This window comes from Kogia breviceps, chromosome 11, assembly GCF_026419965.1.
Source record: "Kogia breviceps isolate mKogBre1 chromosome 11, mKogBre1 haplotype 1, whole genome shotgun sequence".
Lineage (NCBI taxonomy): Eukaryota > Metazoa > Chordata > Mammalia > Artiodactyla > Physeteridae > Kogia > Kogia breviceps.
The window spans coordinates 11340346-11353332 of NC_081320.1; the positions used below are offsets into that span (position 1 = coordinate 11340346).

At 47.2% G+C, this 12987-nt stretch overlaps 1 protein-coding gene across 1 annotated transcript in view; it reads left to right on the forward strand.

The window, feature by feature from the left end:
- Nucleotides 1-12987, forward strand: part of MERTK (MER proto-oncogene, tyrosine kinase) — a 112405-nt gene that overhangs the window by 26134 nt on the left and 73284 nt on the right. The window contains exons 3-4 of the mRNA XM_059079086.2: nucleotides 8094-8194; nucleotides 11260-11433. Of these exons, the coding sequence (XP_058935069.1) occupies nucleotides 8094-8194; nucleotides 11260-11433 (275 nt within the window). The remainder of the gene's footprint in view (nucleotides 1-8093; nucleotides 8195-11259; nucleotides 11434-12987) is intronic.

The following is a 12987-nucleotide window of genomic DNA, read 5'->3' on the forward strand; positions in this document are numbered from 1 at the left end:
ACTTCTGTGGCCTCTCCCGTTGCAGAGCACAGGCTCCGGACGCGCAGGCCCAGCGGCCACGGCTCACGGGCCCAGCCGCTCCGCGGCATGTGGGATCTTCCCGGACCAGGGCACGAACCCGTGTCCCCTGCATCGGCAGGCGGACTCTCAACCGCCGCGCCACCAGGGAAGCCCTGGAGAGTTTTTAAACTTAGACAGTGTCTTATTCTGAACTGATGTTTTTAGAGTTCAGAAGGCGACTGGGTGATATTTTGAGAACTTCAGAGAAAAATGTATACTTTTACATGTATTCGGCTGAACTCTCATAAAGTCATTTGGAAGAGAAAAAAAATCTTATGTGACCTCCCAACTAAGCAAATTTAGTGATCAGAATTCTTGCAAAGGCTGGACACTCAGCTGAACTGAGTAACATCTGGAACAGCACTAAGTCCACCATTAGAATATTCTTCAACTTTATTAATGTACAGGCAGCACTGTAGCTGTGGGTGATTCAGTGAAGTAAATTATAGTGACTTGATCAAGATTATCAATATTTGTGTAATTTCTTCCCAAGAGAGAAGGATGTTGGAGACCCTAATTTGATGTCTTTTATATGAGGCCCCTGAGGTCCTTAAGAGTCGGGTGTCTTGCCCAGGATCACTAGATAGCAAGCTGGTCATCCTTAACCAGGGATCCTGATATGCACACCTGCAGTATCCTCTCTTCTCAAATCTTCACGGGGCCTAAGGAAATCCACTCTGGTTCCCAGAAACAGTGAAGAGTTAAACACTAGTTCTAGGTTTTCAATGGATGCCATTTTATCAGGAATTCGTTAGCCTGCAATTTTACTGGAGTTGCCACGAACAGGACCGGCATGGACCACGTTTATTTAAGGGAATGTGCAAAAGATAGATGTCTGTATATAGGCAGGGGTCAGAGGAACTATAAAGAAAAACACAAAGTATTTTAAGTTAGACCATGGAACCATTTTTCTATAAGGTGTTATTATAATAAAGGACAGAATGGACATGAATTTTGAAATGATCAGGTCTCCGGATTGGGGAGGCCACAGTTTGCACCTGCACTTGTGCTTTAAATTACGAAGCAGCTGTGAGTTGCTGAAGCCTGGCAGGATTTGTGGATGCTGCATTGAACTCTCTTAGCCTGCTATTGGTTCATGTTTCCTCTTTCGTATCATGCAGACCCTTGGCTCCTGCCTACCCCACACTTAAACTCCCAGACTCCTCATTCTAAAAATTAGGGTTAGTCAAGCTTCTGGTCTTTGATCCTAAAACAAAACCTGTCCTGGTTGAAGGTATAGTTTAAGAGGCGTGCAGATTTAAAGCACTGGAACTTCCATCTCTGTTACTCCTTCCCCTCTATCTCACAGTGGCCATCATAAGTGCTTTCCTTTCCAAAGGAAGGAAAGAATGGGATAAGTAGTCTACACTAAGGAAAGCTTTAACATTCACTGGTGACATCATTTCGGACACAAGGAATAGAGATTTTTTTTTTCAAATCACAACACAGGCAACTGCTCACTAGTTATAAAAAAGCATTTTTAAGTTATTTTAATAGTTATATATGTATCTTGTTTTCATAGTTATATATGTATTTTATTAAATACTTGGAAAATACCAAACAAGTACAGAGGAGGAAACTATGGCCCACAACCCTGAGAAAACTTTTCCAAGCATATAGAACTCTTAAGATGCTTGAAATCAAATTAGTATTTTATTACATAGATGCATGTCTTATTTCATGCACTTATCATTGTGTGATGAACATTTACCTATATTACTAAAAGTCTTCAAAATATTTTAATGCCTGTGATATGCCACTGTAACTTGCTATCGTAAAACAGATTCATTTATAGAGAGTGCAAATGAAATTATAAAGGAAAAATGTTAAAAATTATTTTCCAAATGCCAAGGCTGGTGGCATACACAAGGGAAGAAGTAACTGATGTGGGACTTCAAATCCAGATGCCCTCTTGAGCTGGGTCTATCCTATGCTGATAGTTCACATTTCACTTAGATGTCTATTATTATTGATAGAGTCGAGTCATCTTTCATTAATGGGTGTAGGAAGCATTCAGTGTCTGCTAGTAGGTTGGAGTATTCTTTTTTTTTTTTTTTTTTTTGTGGTACGCGGGCCTCTCACTGTTGTGGCCTCTCCCGTTGCGGAGCACAGGCTCCGGACGCGCAGGCTCAGCGGCCATGGCTCACGGGCCCAGCCGCTCCGCAGCATGTGGGATCTTCCCAGACCGGGGCACGAACCCGTGTCCCCTGCATCAGCAGGCAGATTCCCAACCACTGCGCCACCAGGGAAGCCCTGGAGTATTCTTAACTGACAGCTTGGTGATGAATACTGAAATCCACACCGCCATCCCTACTTACCCCCCACCCCACCCCTTGCATAGTCCTGGATGGTACCTCACTTGAAAGCAGTTGCTAGACTGTGGGACTTAGGTCACCAGGCTGAACGCCCCCCCTTGACACTGCAACCAGTATCCCGCCCCATCTACACCTGTTATCGGCTCATCCAGCCCCAGGACCCTGCTTCGCCAAGAGCTTCCCCTGAAATCTCTAAAGGAGATTTGTAATTTGTGGGACATAGCTCTAAAATCTGGTATGGGGTGTCGAAAGCTCTCTCGCTTAGGTGGAAACACTCCCTCATCAGGAAGGCACCAGCCTTGAGATCAGAAGACTTGGGGAGACTCACCCTCAGGCAAAAACAAAAGCCGATTGATGTCCCTGTAAACTGACAGGCCCTGCAGATTTAGTTATTGGGTGATTTATGGAGAAGGGAAAGTATTTGATGTTTGTTTTTTTTGTAGTCTAGGTATTCCCAGTACTCTTAAATTATGGCATCCTTCCCAGTCGCTAAAGCTCCAAGGATTTTACTTTCTTCCTACATTTTCTTGGTAAACATGTTAAGTAGGTAGTTTGGGTCCCTGCGGGCTCCTGGCGCCTGAGACGCTTGTGTTGGCGGGGCCCCCGCAGGCGCTGTGCGCTGAGACCCTTGCCACAGGCGGGCTGGGGTGCGGCGGCTGTGCATCTACCTGATGCCATTGCTGGCCGTTCTTTGTCCTGTGACCCCAAAATGGAATCGTGCATGGGAAATCAGCCAAACTCTAGAAAGTAAGAACCTAATTTGTTTAGCCAAACCATCAGCTGGAAAAGTTATTTTTAGCCATTGATCCCTGAGACTTTTGGACTTGCTTTATATTCAGACTTCCTTTCAGCTCAGGTTTTGTCCAAGATCCCTGAACTCAGGTGATCCATGGAATCCTGTCAGCGCCATTTGAACAATGGCGGGGTAAAACAGGATGCTTATCAGTGGGTCGTCTTTGTATTTCTTTTAAAAGATTTTTTTCCATTTTTCATGTTTTTTTTAAAATTGTAGTAACATACACATAACATACAACTTACCGTTTTAACCCTTTTTGAATATCCAAGTCAGTGGCCTTGAGTACATTCACGTTGTATGCCACTGTCACCGCCATCCATATCCAGAGCTCTTTCGTCATCTCAAACTGAAACTCCATACCCATGAAACACTAACTCCCCGCTCCCCTTCCCCTCCAGCCCTCGGTAGCCTCTATTCCACATTCTTTCTCTGTGAATTTGTCTACTCTGGGCATTCATCCAATATTGGTCCTTTTTTATACGTCTTTTAAGAAGGCTTGAGAGCTTCGGTACTCCTTGCGAGCCATTTCTGAGCAGGCCAGCCTAGCTGTAATAGGTCTGAGGGCCAGAGAGATGCTGCCTGTGTGTCCTTGTAGGATGCCCTGGGGCTACGGCAGCTGAGGGGATCCCGGTGTGATGGGCTTTTGCAGCTGCTGTTCCACCGCCATGGCTCACTCCAGGTGGTTCCTGTCTAGACGCTGTGGCAGAATCTGCGGTTTCTTGAGTCTTCCCCTGTTCAGATGTTTGACCAAAAGCTGATGGAATTCTTATACTTTTTTTTTCAAGTGCCTACACATGGTAAAGTAGTCTAACTGTGCAAAAGTTACTTACCTCTTGCATTCCAGCTCCCTGCTCTTTCCCAGTGGGGAGCTGAGGTGACCTATTTATTGGGTAGCTTTCCAGAGATATTCAGTCCATGAGTCGTGTGTGTGTGTGTGTGTGTGTGTGTGTGTGTGTGTGTGTGTGTGTGTACGTGTGGTGTGTGTGCATACCCGTGCCAGGACCCAGCATGGTATGTTAATCTAATAGGGTACTACTCATAGCTGTGGTTAAATCAGTACCCAGAATTCACAATTTTTGTGGCTATGGAAATGCTATTTTCAGCCGAATCATGTAGTCAACTGTAATTACATCATACTTATTGTAGAGCTTTTTGATTTTCCTGAATTTAATAGTTTCCTTGCCTGTTGGTTCGTTGAATTGTCTAAGTTTCAATCGCTCATTCTCCCCCCACGGTTTCAAGGAAAATATGCATCTCCTCTCAAAATGACCAGACTCTCAGGACTGGTGTTTTTCCTTGGAGGTGCCAGTTCTGGAGCTGTCCCTCTTCCTCCAGCCCCAGACACGTTGCCCTCCAGGTCTGGGGTCTGACTGAGTCAACTTTGCTCTCATTTTTGGGAGCCTCGTTCCTGCTGATTTCCAGCATCTGTTCCCTGGAGCCCAGCTCCCCCTCTTCCTGGCTTTACCCCGTCACGTTGGCATGGAGCCCAGCCTCTACTCACTTGCTGGGCCCTCACGTGTCTGAAAATGCCATGTTTTTCCTACCTCCACCTTGAGGTAGTTTGGCCCGAAACAGAATTTAAAAGGAAAATAATTTCCTGCTGTCATCTTGCAATCTTTGCTCTGTTTCCTTTTCGCTCTCAGAGCTGTTCTTGAGAAGCATGATACTCTTCTGATTCACTCATTAAATTACCTGCTTTTCTTTTCTCTGGAAGCTTTTGGGGGGTCTCCACTTTGTCTTAGAGGTGTGACATTGCCTGGTGAAGCCCCTTGGTGGGTCTTTTCTCTCTTGCTGTGCTGCCCACCTAGGTGTCAGGTTAGGAAAGACCCGTATCTCCAGTTCTGGACATTTTCTTGAATGATGCCTCCCTGCTCCCCTTTCTGTGTTTTTTTCTGGAACTCCTTACTAAGTCATCGTCCGAATGCCTAGGTTGCTATTCTGAGCTCAGAGCCTTTCCCGCTGTTCCTGCTGGGGAGAGGGAGGAGACTGGGGACACGGTGCCTTCATCCTGGGAGCCTTTACGTGATGTCTGGAAAGCAACAAGAGAATTATTTGTGAAAAACATCTCCTGTGCTATAGGTAAGATGGATCTGGACTTGCTAATTAATGCAGGCACATTGTCCTTTTCACCCAGGGATGCTAAATCCTGCCTCACGCCAATGAGGAAAGACCAAGTTTTGATCACGTTCCCTTTGCATTCTCCTGCTTTACTCCTAGTCTGAATTTTCCTTGCTGGCTAGCTGAAGGTACTCCTGGGCTTTTTCGTGTGGTCTGAGTTCTGCTGCCGAAGGTATGCTGCTCCACGGTTATTGGTGCCTGCTGGTTTCTTGGGTTCCCAGAGAGCTGTGCGTCCCTGGGCTGCGTGCGGTCCCCCTGGGGATGTGCCCTGCCTCCCTCCCTGGCCTTCACTTCCTCTCTGGTCCCTGGCTCACTGAGTCTTGCAGCAAGACTGCTACAGCACCGGGGTCCCAGGCCGTGGGACCAGAGCCCAATCTTCCGAGGGCGTAGGTGTCCTCAGCCTGTCAGATCTCATCGTCTGCTGCATCCAGCCCCTCCCTGAGTCTTGCCTCAAGAAAATGTTGCTTCTTGTAAAGTGAACTAGTGAAATGAGTAGAAAGGATCCTCTCTTCAGTAGCCGTAACCTTGGTTTCCCTTGGAATTGCTAAGACTAGACTGGTCAGCCGTGCAGAATCTGCAGGAGCTGCTGAAAGCCACGTTGTACCATCCAGCCCCTCGATGTTACCCACGATGGGCAGTGCGTCATCCTAGACGCCTGCTCCCCTCCCTCTTTCTTCATCCCCTTCCTGTCACCTTGATATCCTGGCAGATTCTAGGGGAGGCGTCAGCTAGCCCGTTATTTGGAGATATTTGTCCTGTGAGGTCTCTTTCCGTCTTCTCCTGGTGGTGACCTCTAGGCATTGTGACATTCAGCTCCTGCCCTAAAGCATGGAGAGGCCAGCCTCTCCTTGACCGCTGCATCCACCCCAAGTCCAACAGTCATTCATCAGGTGCATTCCAGAATTCTTTCGCTCCTACATAGGAATGAGGGGAGAGGGGAAGACAGAGTATTACCAGTCAATGGGGGCACTGCTTAGATTGGCACATCAGGAAATGCAGGGGACAGGGGACAGTCACGCTGCTGGATCCTGAGACCATTAAGGAGGTGATGTTAACCCAAGCAGCTCTGGTCCAATGACTTCTGACTGATGCTGTTCTTGATGTGTACTTTGGTCTTTATCGTAGGCTAATAGGGGTCTGCAGAATGGTATTGTTGGGAGAAGCGGTATTTAACCGTGTCCAGTGTTTGTTCTGAAAACCGTGGCTTCTAGAGGCCAGGGACCCTTCACTGCCGCCTGTCAGCTCCTGATGGTGACTGGGCTTTGTTAATAACCCTGGCAGCTGCCCCTGGACCAGGATGGGGCCCTTTCTGACCTTGCCAGCTTCCTGGTCTCTTTTAAGCCTTAAGCCTTAGCCCTTGACAGGTTGAGGACAGATTTTAGTTTGCTTTGGGATAAACTCATTATATGGGGGAACAAGCTGCTAGGAAGGCAGGTGGACCCCTCCACGTTTTTCTTCTTTTTTCTTTTTCCTTCATTCACAGTCTTGGTTGTGTCTGACGTGCAGAGAAGAAATCAGTGCTTTGGGGCTAATAAAGGCATCCTCTCTGGGAGAGCATCTGAGAGCATTTCAAAGTGTTTCTCATTATCTGACCCCTTCCCACCCCCTCTAAGAGCGGGTTTCACGTCTGTGGTGTAACTCCCTGTTTGTAAACACATTGGGAAATTGGCAAGCAGGACTCTGAACCTCTTAGAGCCAAGGCTGCCTGTTTATAGAAGATGTCTTATGTTCATCCTGTAATATGAGGGAAATGAAAGGAAAGCAATTGATAATCAAATAATATGAATGTGAATATGTAAATGCTGGGTGTGACCACACCAGGAGAGATTATAATAAAGTCCACAGTGACTTACACTCAGGCACATGGCAGCTGCAGACGGAGCGGTGCTGTCAGTGGTCCATCTTCCAGACGATGACCGAGTCACAGCCAAGTTCCAAACAGGACAAAGGGATACTGGCCCTCCATTTTCACGGTCCTGGGAAATAAGATGGATATTAACACTGGGCAAAATACTTTGTGTGTATGTACAGTGGGATGAGGTTCTAGTCTCAGAAGGTCATTTGGGATGTGGAAAAGTCTCCCCTGGCCCCTGAAAACCATGTCGCCCCTAGTTATTGGGACCATCCAAAACAGCCCCACAAATTTGCAAAATGCCTGGAGGGGCGGTACTCTGATATAGAGAACCCTGGTACAGAGCCTACCGTGGAAATCCAGACAAGTGACGATATATGTGTTAGGCCGGGTTCTGCAGAGAAGCAGAACCAGTAGAGGACACACACACACACACACACACACACACACACACACAAACACACAAAGAGAGAGCGAGAGAAATTTATTTTAAGGATTGGCTAATGTAATTGTGGGTGCTGCCAACTCTGAAATCTGTGGGGTGTCAGCGGGAGGCCCAGGGAAGAGTTGATGTTGCAGCCTTGAGGCCCAAAGGCAGTTTGGAGGCAGAATTTCCTGTTCCTCGGAAGACCTCAGTCTAGGCTCATAAGGCATGTAACTGACTACACGAGGGCCACCCAAGCGATGGACGGTCATCTGCTTTACTTTGAGTCAGCTGGTCTGAATGTTCATCACACCTGAAAAACACCTTCACAGAAAAATATCTTTACATCTAGAGTAACGTTTGACCAAATATCTGGGTACCGTGACCTAGCCATGTTGACACACACGTGACACACATTAGCCATGTTAATCATCACCGCAAAGGACAAAGAAGTTGAAGAATGTTCCATTCCTATAGTAGGAACTCTAACGGTCGTCACGATAAATATCTTTGTGTTTCTCCCGGAAGCATCACCAGTGTGCAGCGTTCAGACAATGGGTCGTATATCTGTAAGATGAAAATAAACAACGACGAGATCGTGTCTGACCCCATCTACGTCGAGGTGCAAGGTGAGTCCAGAGGCCGCAGGGCGGTTTGTTGTAGAGCCTGCGTTCATTGTTTCGTGTATAATGCTCCAGAGTTTGGCATGCCCATTTGTTTGTTTGTTTTTTAATTGTTTTTATTGAGGTATAGTTGATTTACAATGTTCTGTTAGTTTCGGGTGTACGGCAAAGTGATTCAGTTTATTATGTGTGTGTGTGTGTGTGTGTGTATTCTTTTTCAGATTCTTTTCCCATATAGGCTATTACAAAATATTGAGGATAGTTCCCCGAGCTATACAGTAGGTCCTTGTTGTTTATCTATTTTATATATAGTAGCATATATATGTTACTCTCAAATCCCTAATTTATCCCATTTGTAGCTCTGTATGCAAACCTTGCAAATCCATAAGCACTGAAATTTTACAAGGCCGTCTTCTTTGTAGACTTTAGGTAGTTATGAAATTCACTTAATTCTTAGAGATTTAGCTCTATCCTATGCACTATGGCTGAGATAAAAAGAGATCGTGGACCTCCTTGTCCTAAGGTTATTTACAATTTAAAACAACTGAAGTCTTTTTATGTTAAGAAACAAAATGCAATCTGTTATCCAGTTCTCAGTGCTGGCACCACATGCCACTCACCTGGTCAAGTGCCAATTTGTTTATTATTCAGTATCTTTTACTGTCTTGCTTATGCGGACGGTGAAATCAGGGAGAGTGAGCCGTTTTCTTGATTGGGCCTGCAGCTCGGCCTGGGATTCCTTTTCAGGCCCTAGGATTTGTCAGGCGCGTGATTCAGTGCAGTTCGACGCCATGACATGAGATGGGCTTGGTGGGGGAGAGCTGGGGCAACAGGCAAGGAGAAGGCAGTTTCTGCCCTCAGGGAACTTGGACTCTCGTGGGGAACGCGAGCTGATGCGCAGGTGAGCCAGGCCAGGTGGGCCCGGGTCCTGCATCTCGGGGTTTGCACGTCTGGTTCGGCAATGGCAGGGCCTGTCAAGAGAGGCTTTGAGGAGGAAGCATCTTCATTATCACCCCAAGTGGCCACTCCCCACTGTCCTAGGGGCTGCCCTCCAGGGTCTCTGCATCCCTGCCCGCTGAGATGCCTCATCAGCAGAGCCTTCAGAACAACTTTTCTGCTTTCTCCTGACCCTCCTCGTCACAGGCTTTAGAGCAGGTGATTAGCTTTACAGGGAACTTCAAAGAGAAGCATCTCCCACAAAAAGGCTGCTGTGCTACCCATTCTTTTGCAGACCTGAACTTGATACCTTGTAATGCTGCAGGAGGCCTGAGGGAGGGGCCCCTCAGAGGAGTCTCTGTTGGAGCTTTGCTCTGAGCCCATCCCAGGCTAGACAGCCAGTGCCACAGGGATCTGTCCTCATCAGCCAGAGGGGAGGGTTCCTACATTTGCTGCTAATCTGGGAAAACTATTCAGAGGACATTTCGCTTGTAAAATCCCAGAAAAAAATGCCCAGGGCAGGAATGAGTTAGGTCCAAATGGAGTTTTGCAAAACTTTGAAACATGAAAAAAGAATCCCGTTTTACCACTCCCACATCAGTCCTGCTGGGACCAGATCTGTGAGCTCCCAGTCCCAAAAGAACACAATTTAAACGTCTGAGGCCAGTTAGCTTGATCTGTTAAATTTTTGTCACATGCCCCAGATAAGTACCAACTTGCTTTCTCTGAGCTATTCTTAACGTCCCTTCCCTGTGACCCCGGTTCTGGAATCATAGTGGGAGATCTTGGGGTTGTAACTGTGTAACTCTGTCTATACTCTTTTCATGAGAATGTGCTTGGAAAAGTGTTCAGCCCTGTACAAGTGTACAGATTTTAAAATTTATTATCCCTTACCTGAAAGTCTCACACGAAATAGGTTGTCCTCAAAAACAGGCAGACCACACCGGTCAGAATGGCCATCACCCAAAAGTCTACAAACAATAAACGCTGGAGAGGGTGTGGAGAAAAGGGAACCCTCGTGTACTGTTGGTGGGAATGTAAATTGATGCAGCCAATATGGAGGTTCCTTAAAAACTAAAAATAGAGTTACCATATGATCCAGCAATCTCACTCCTGGGCATATATCCGGAAAAGACAAAAACTTTAATTTGAAAAGATACAGGCACCCCAATGTTCACAGCAATACTATTTACAATTGCCGAGACATGGAAGGAACCTAAGTGTCCATCAACAGATGAATGGATAAAGAAGATGTGGTGTACATACTGGAATATTACTCAGCCATAAAAAGAATGAAATATTGCCATTTGTAGCCACATGGATGGACCTAGAGACTTTCATACAAGTAAAGTTAAGTCGACCAAGAAGGGCAAATATCATATGATACCACTTATATGTGGAATCTAAAAAAATGATACAAAAGAACTCATTTACAAAACAGAACCAGACTCACAGACATAGAAAACAAACTTGTGGTTACCAAAGGGGAAAGAAGGGAAGGGATAAACTAGGAGTTTTGGATTAACATGTACACACTACTGTATATGAAATAGATAAACAGCAAGGACCTCCTGTATAGCACAATATAGTTGATATTGAACTACATTCAATATCTTGTAATAACCTATAATGGAAAAGAACCTGAAAAAGAATATATTTTTATGTATGTATAACTGAATTACTCTGCCATACACCTGAAACTAATACAACATTGTAAATCAAGTATACTTAAATTTTAAAAAGAAAAAAAAAAACGGGTAGACTTCTATGTGGCTTTGTTTTCACTTTGTGTTTATTGGTAAGGAATCCTGAAAACCTGCCAGCCTTTCCCAGGAGTTTGAGCAACACCTAATTTCAGAACTGCCAGGCCTCCCTTCTGAAAAAAAATAGTTCTGAATCACCATCACTCCTTTGGGAAAGTGTCCTAGAAAACCAGCTAGAGCTAGGCTGGCAGGAATTACCCTCTTTGTTCTTTCTTACCCAACTTCAGGGAGGTAAAAACTGGCCCTTTCAGACCTGGGTGGTGGACAGAGAAAACTCCTGCTGCCAGGCTCCGGTGTGGTTTCCATTCCCCTGGAGGCCGTGCCTTGGCCTGTGGATCTAAAACCTCCTTTCACTCACCTCTTCCTCTGCAGGACTTCCTCACTTTACGAGGCAGCCTGAGAGCATGAACGTCACCAGAAACACAGCCTTCAACCTCACCTGTCAGGCCGTGGGCCCACCTGAGCCCGTCAACATTTTCTGGGTTCAGAACAGCAGCCGTGTTAATGAGCTTCCAGAAAAATCCCCCTCCGTTCTGACTGTTCCTGGTGAGTCTGAGTTGTGGGGTGTACTTACTGTTCGCCCTGGAATGGTGGAAGGGAGATGGAGTTTGATGAGCATGCTGTGCACAGCGGCAGGTAGTCGAGGCGGATAAAACCGCAGGTGAGGCAGCCGAGGGTAGGGGCCAGGTGGAGGGGGAGGCCGGTGGGAATCTCGGGGGTCAGAGGTCACAGGGCAGGACTGGGGCGTGGGGACAGGCCCACCACGGGTGTCTGTGGTTAAGTTGGCAAAGTGGCCAGAGTCCTTGAGCCCAGGCAGCGGGGAGGCCTGCTCACGTCTTCCGTGGCAGCTGTGGCCCTGCTGGCTGGCAGGGCTTGCATTTCAGGAACCATTGATGGGGCGACCTCAGCGAGGTTTGGCAGCAAGGCAAGTGCATTGGTCACGGGGTTGGCTGTGAGAGGACTGAGTCACTGTGAGGCCGTGGCTGCCCTGATGGTCAGCGGTCATCCGATTTCCGTCTGAATGGGCGTGCCCTGGCTGCCTTGCTGTGCTCCAGCGACAGTGCTCTCAGGGTCAGCGCCACTGATGTTTCTGCGCTGCTGAATCCAATGGGCTCCGCTTTGGCTCCTGTCACTGCATCTTCCAGCAACAATCTGGCAAGGTTACCACCCCCGATCCTTCCTTTTTTCACACACTCAGCAAATGTTCTGAGGGATGCTGCATGCCAGAGGTGACCTTCAGGAAGCCCTGTCTTCCTGGCTTCCTTCCTGTCTCCCGATTCCTCCTCTTCCCTTGACAGGAGTTCTGAATGTGGAAGGGTGCCCTAGGGCTCAGTCCTGGACCCACCTCTGAGAGTTCCTTTGGGCCCCTGGCTTCACGACCATCTGTGAGATGACAGCCTTGAACTTCATATCTCCAGCTCAGACCTCCCTCCTGAGCTTCAGGCTCCTTGCTTGGCATTTCCACTTACTGGATATGGAAGCGTCTTAAAATGAAACTCTTGGTTTCCCCCCAAGACTTGCTCTGCCCCAGAGTTCCCCATCTTAGTAAACGATATCACCATTCGCCCATCCTTCCTTCCTTCTCCTTTACCACACTGAATGCATCAGCAGGTTGTCAGTTCTGCTCCTACAGTACATCTCACATCTGTCTTTTCTCTGTCTCTGCTGCAGTGCCCTGGTCCACGTCACTGCCAGCTCTTGCCAACAGCACTGCAGTAACTTCCTAACTGGTCTCTTTGCTTCTAGCCTTGTCCCCACTCTCGTCCTCAATGGCAGTTCATGTCCCCTGCCTGCTGGAGCCCTTCAGGGGCTTCCCATTATCTTTGACTGTCACTCAGAGTCCTTCCTGCCCCCGCTCATAGGACCTGCGTGCTCTGGTTCCCGCTCAACTCGCCAGCCCAAACCCATCCCACTCTTTCCCTGCTTATTAAGCACCAGTCGCACTGATTGTCTTTCATTTTCTCGGAAACGTCATCACCCTTCTCCCTGCCTCAGGACCTTTGCACTTTCTTTCTGTCTGTTTGCAGTGGTGTTCCACCTGCCTTTCATCCCATGACACATCTCAAGCATCACCTTTGCACAGAAGTCTTTCCTGATCAT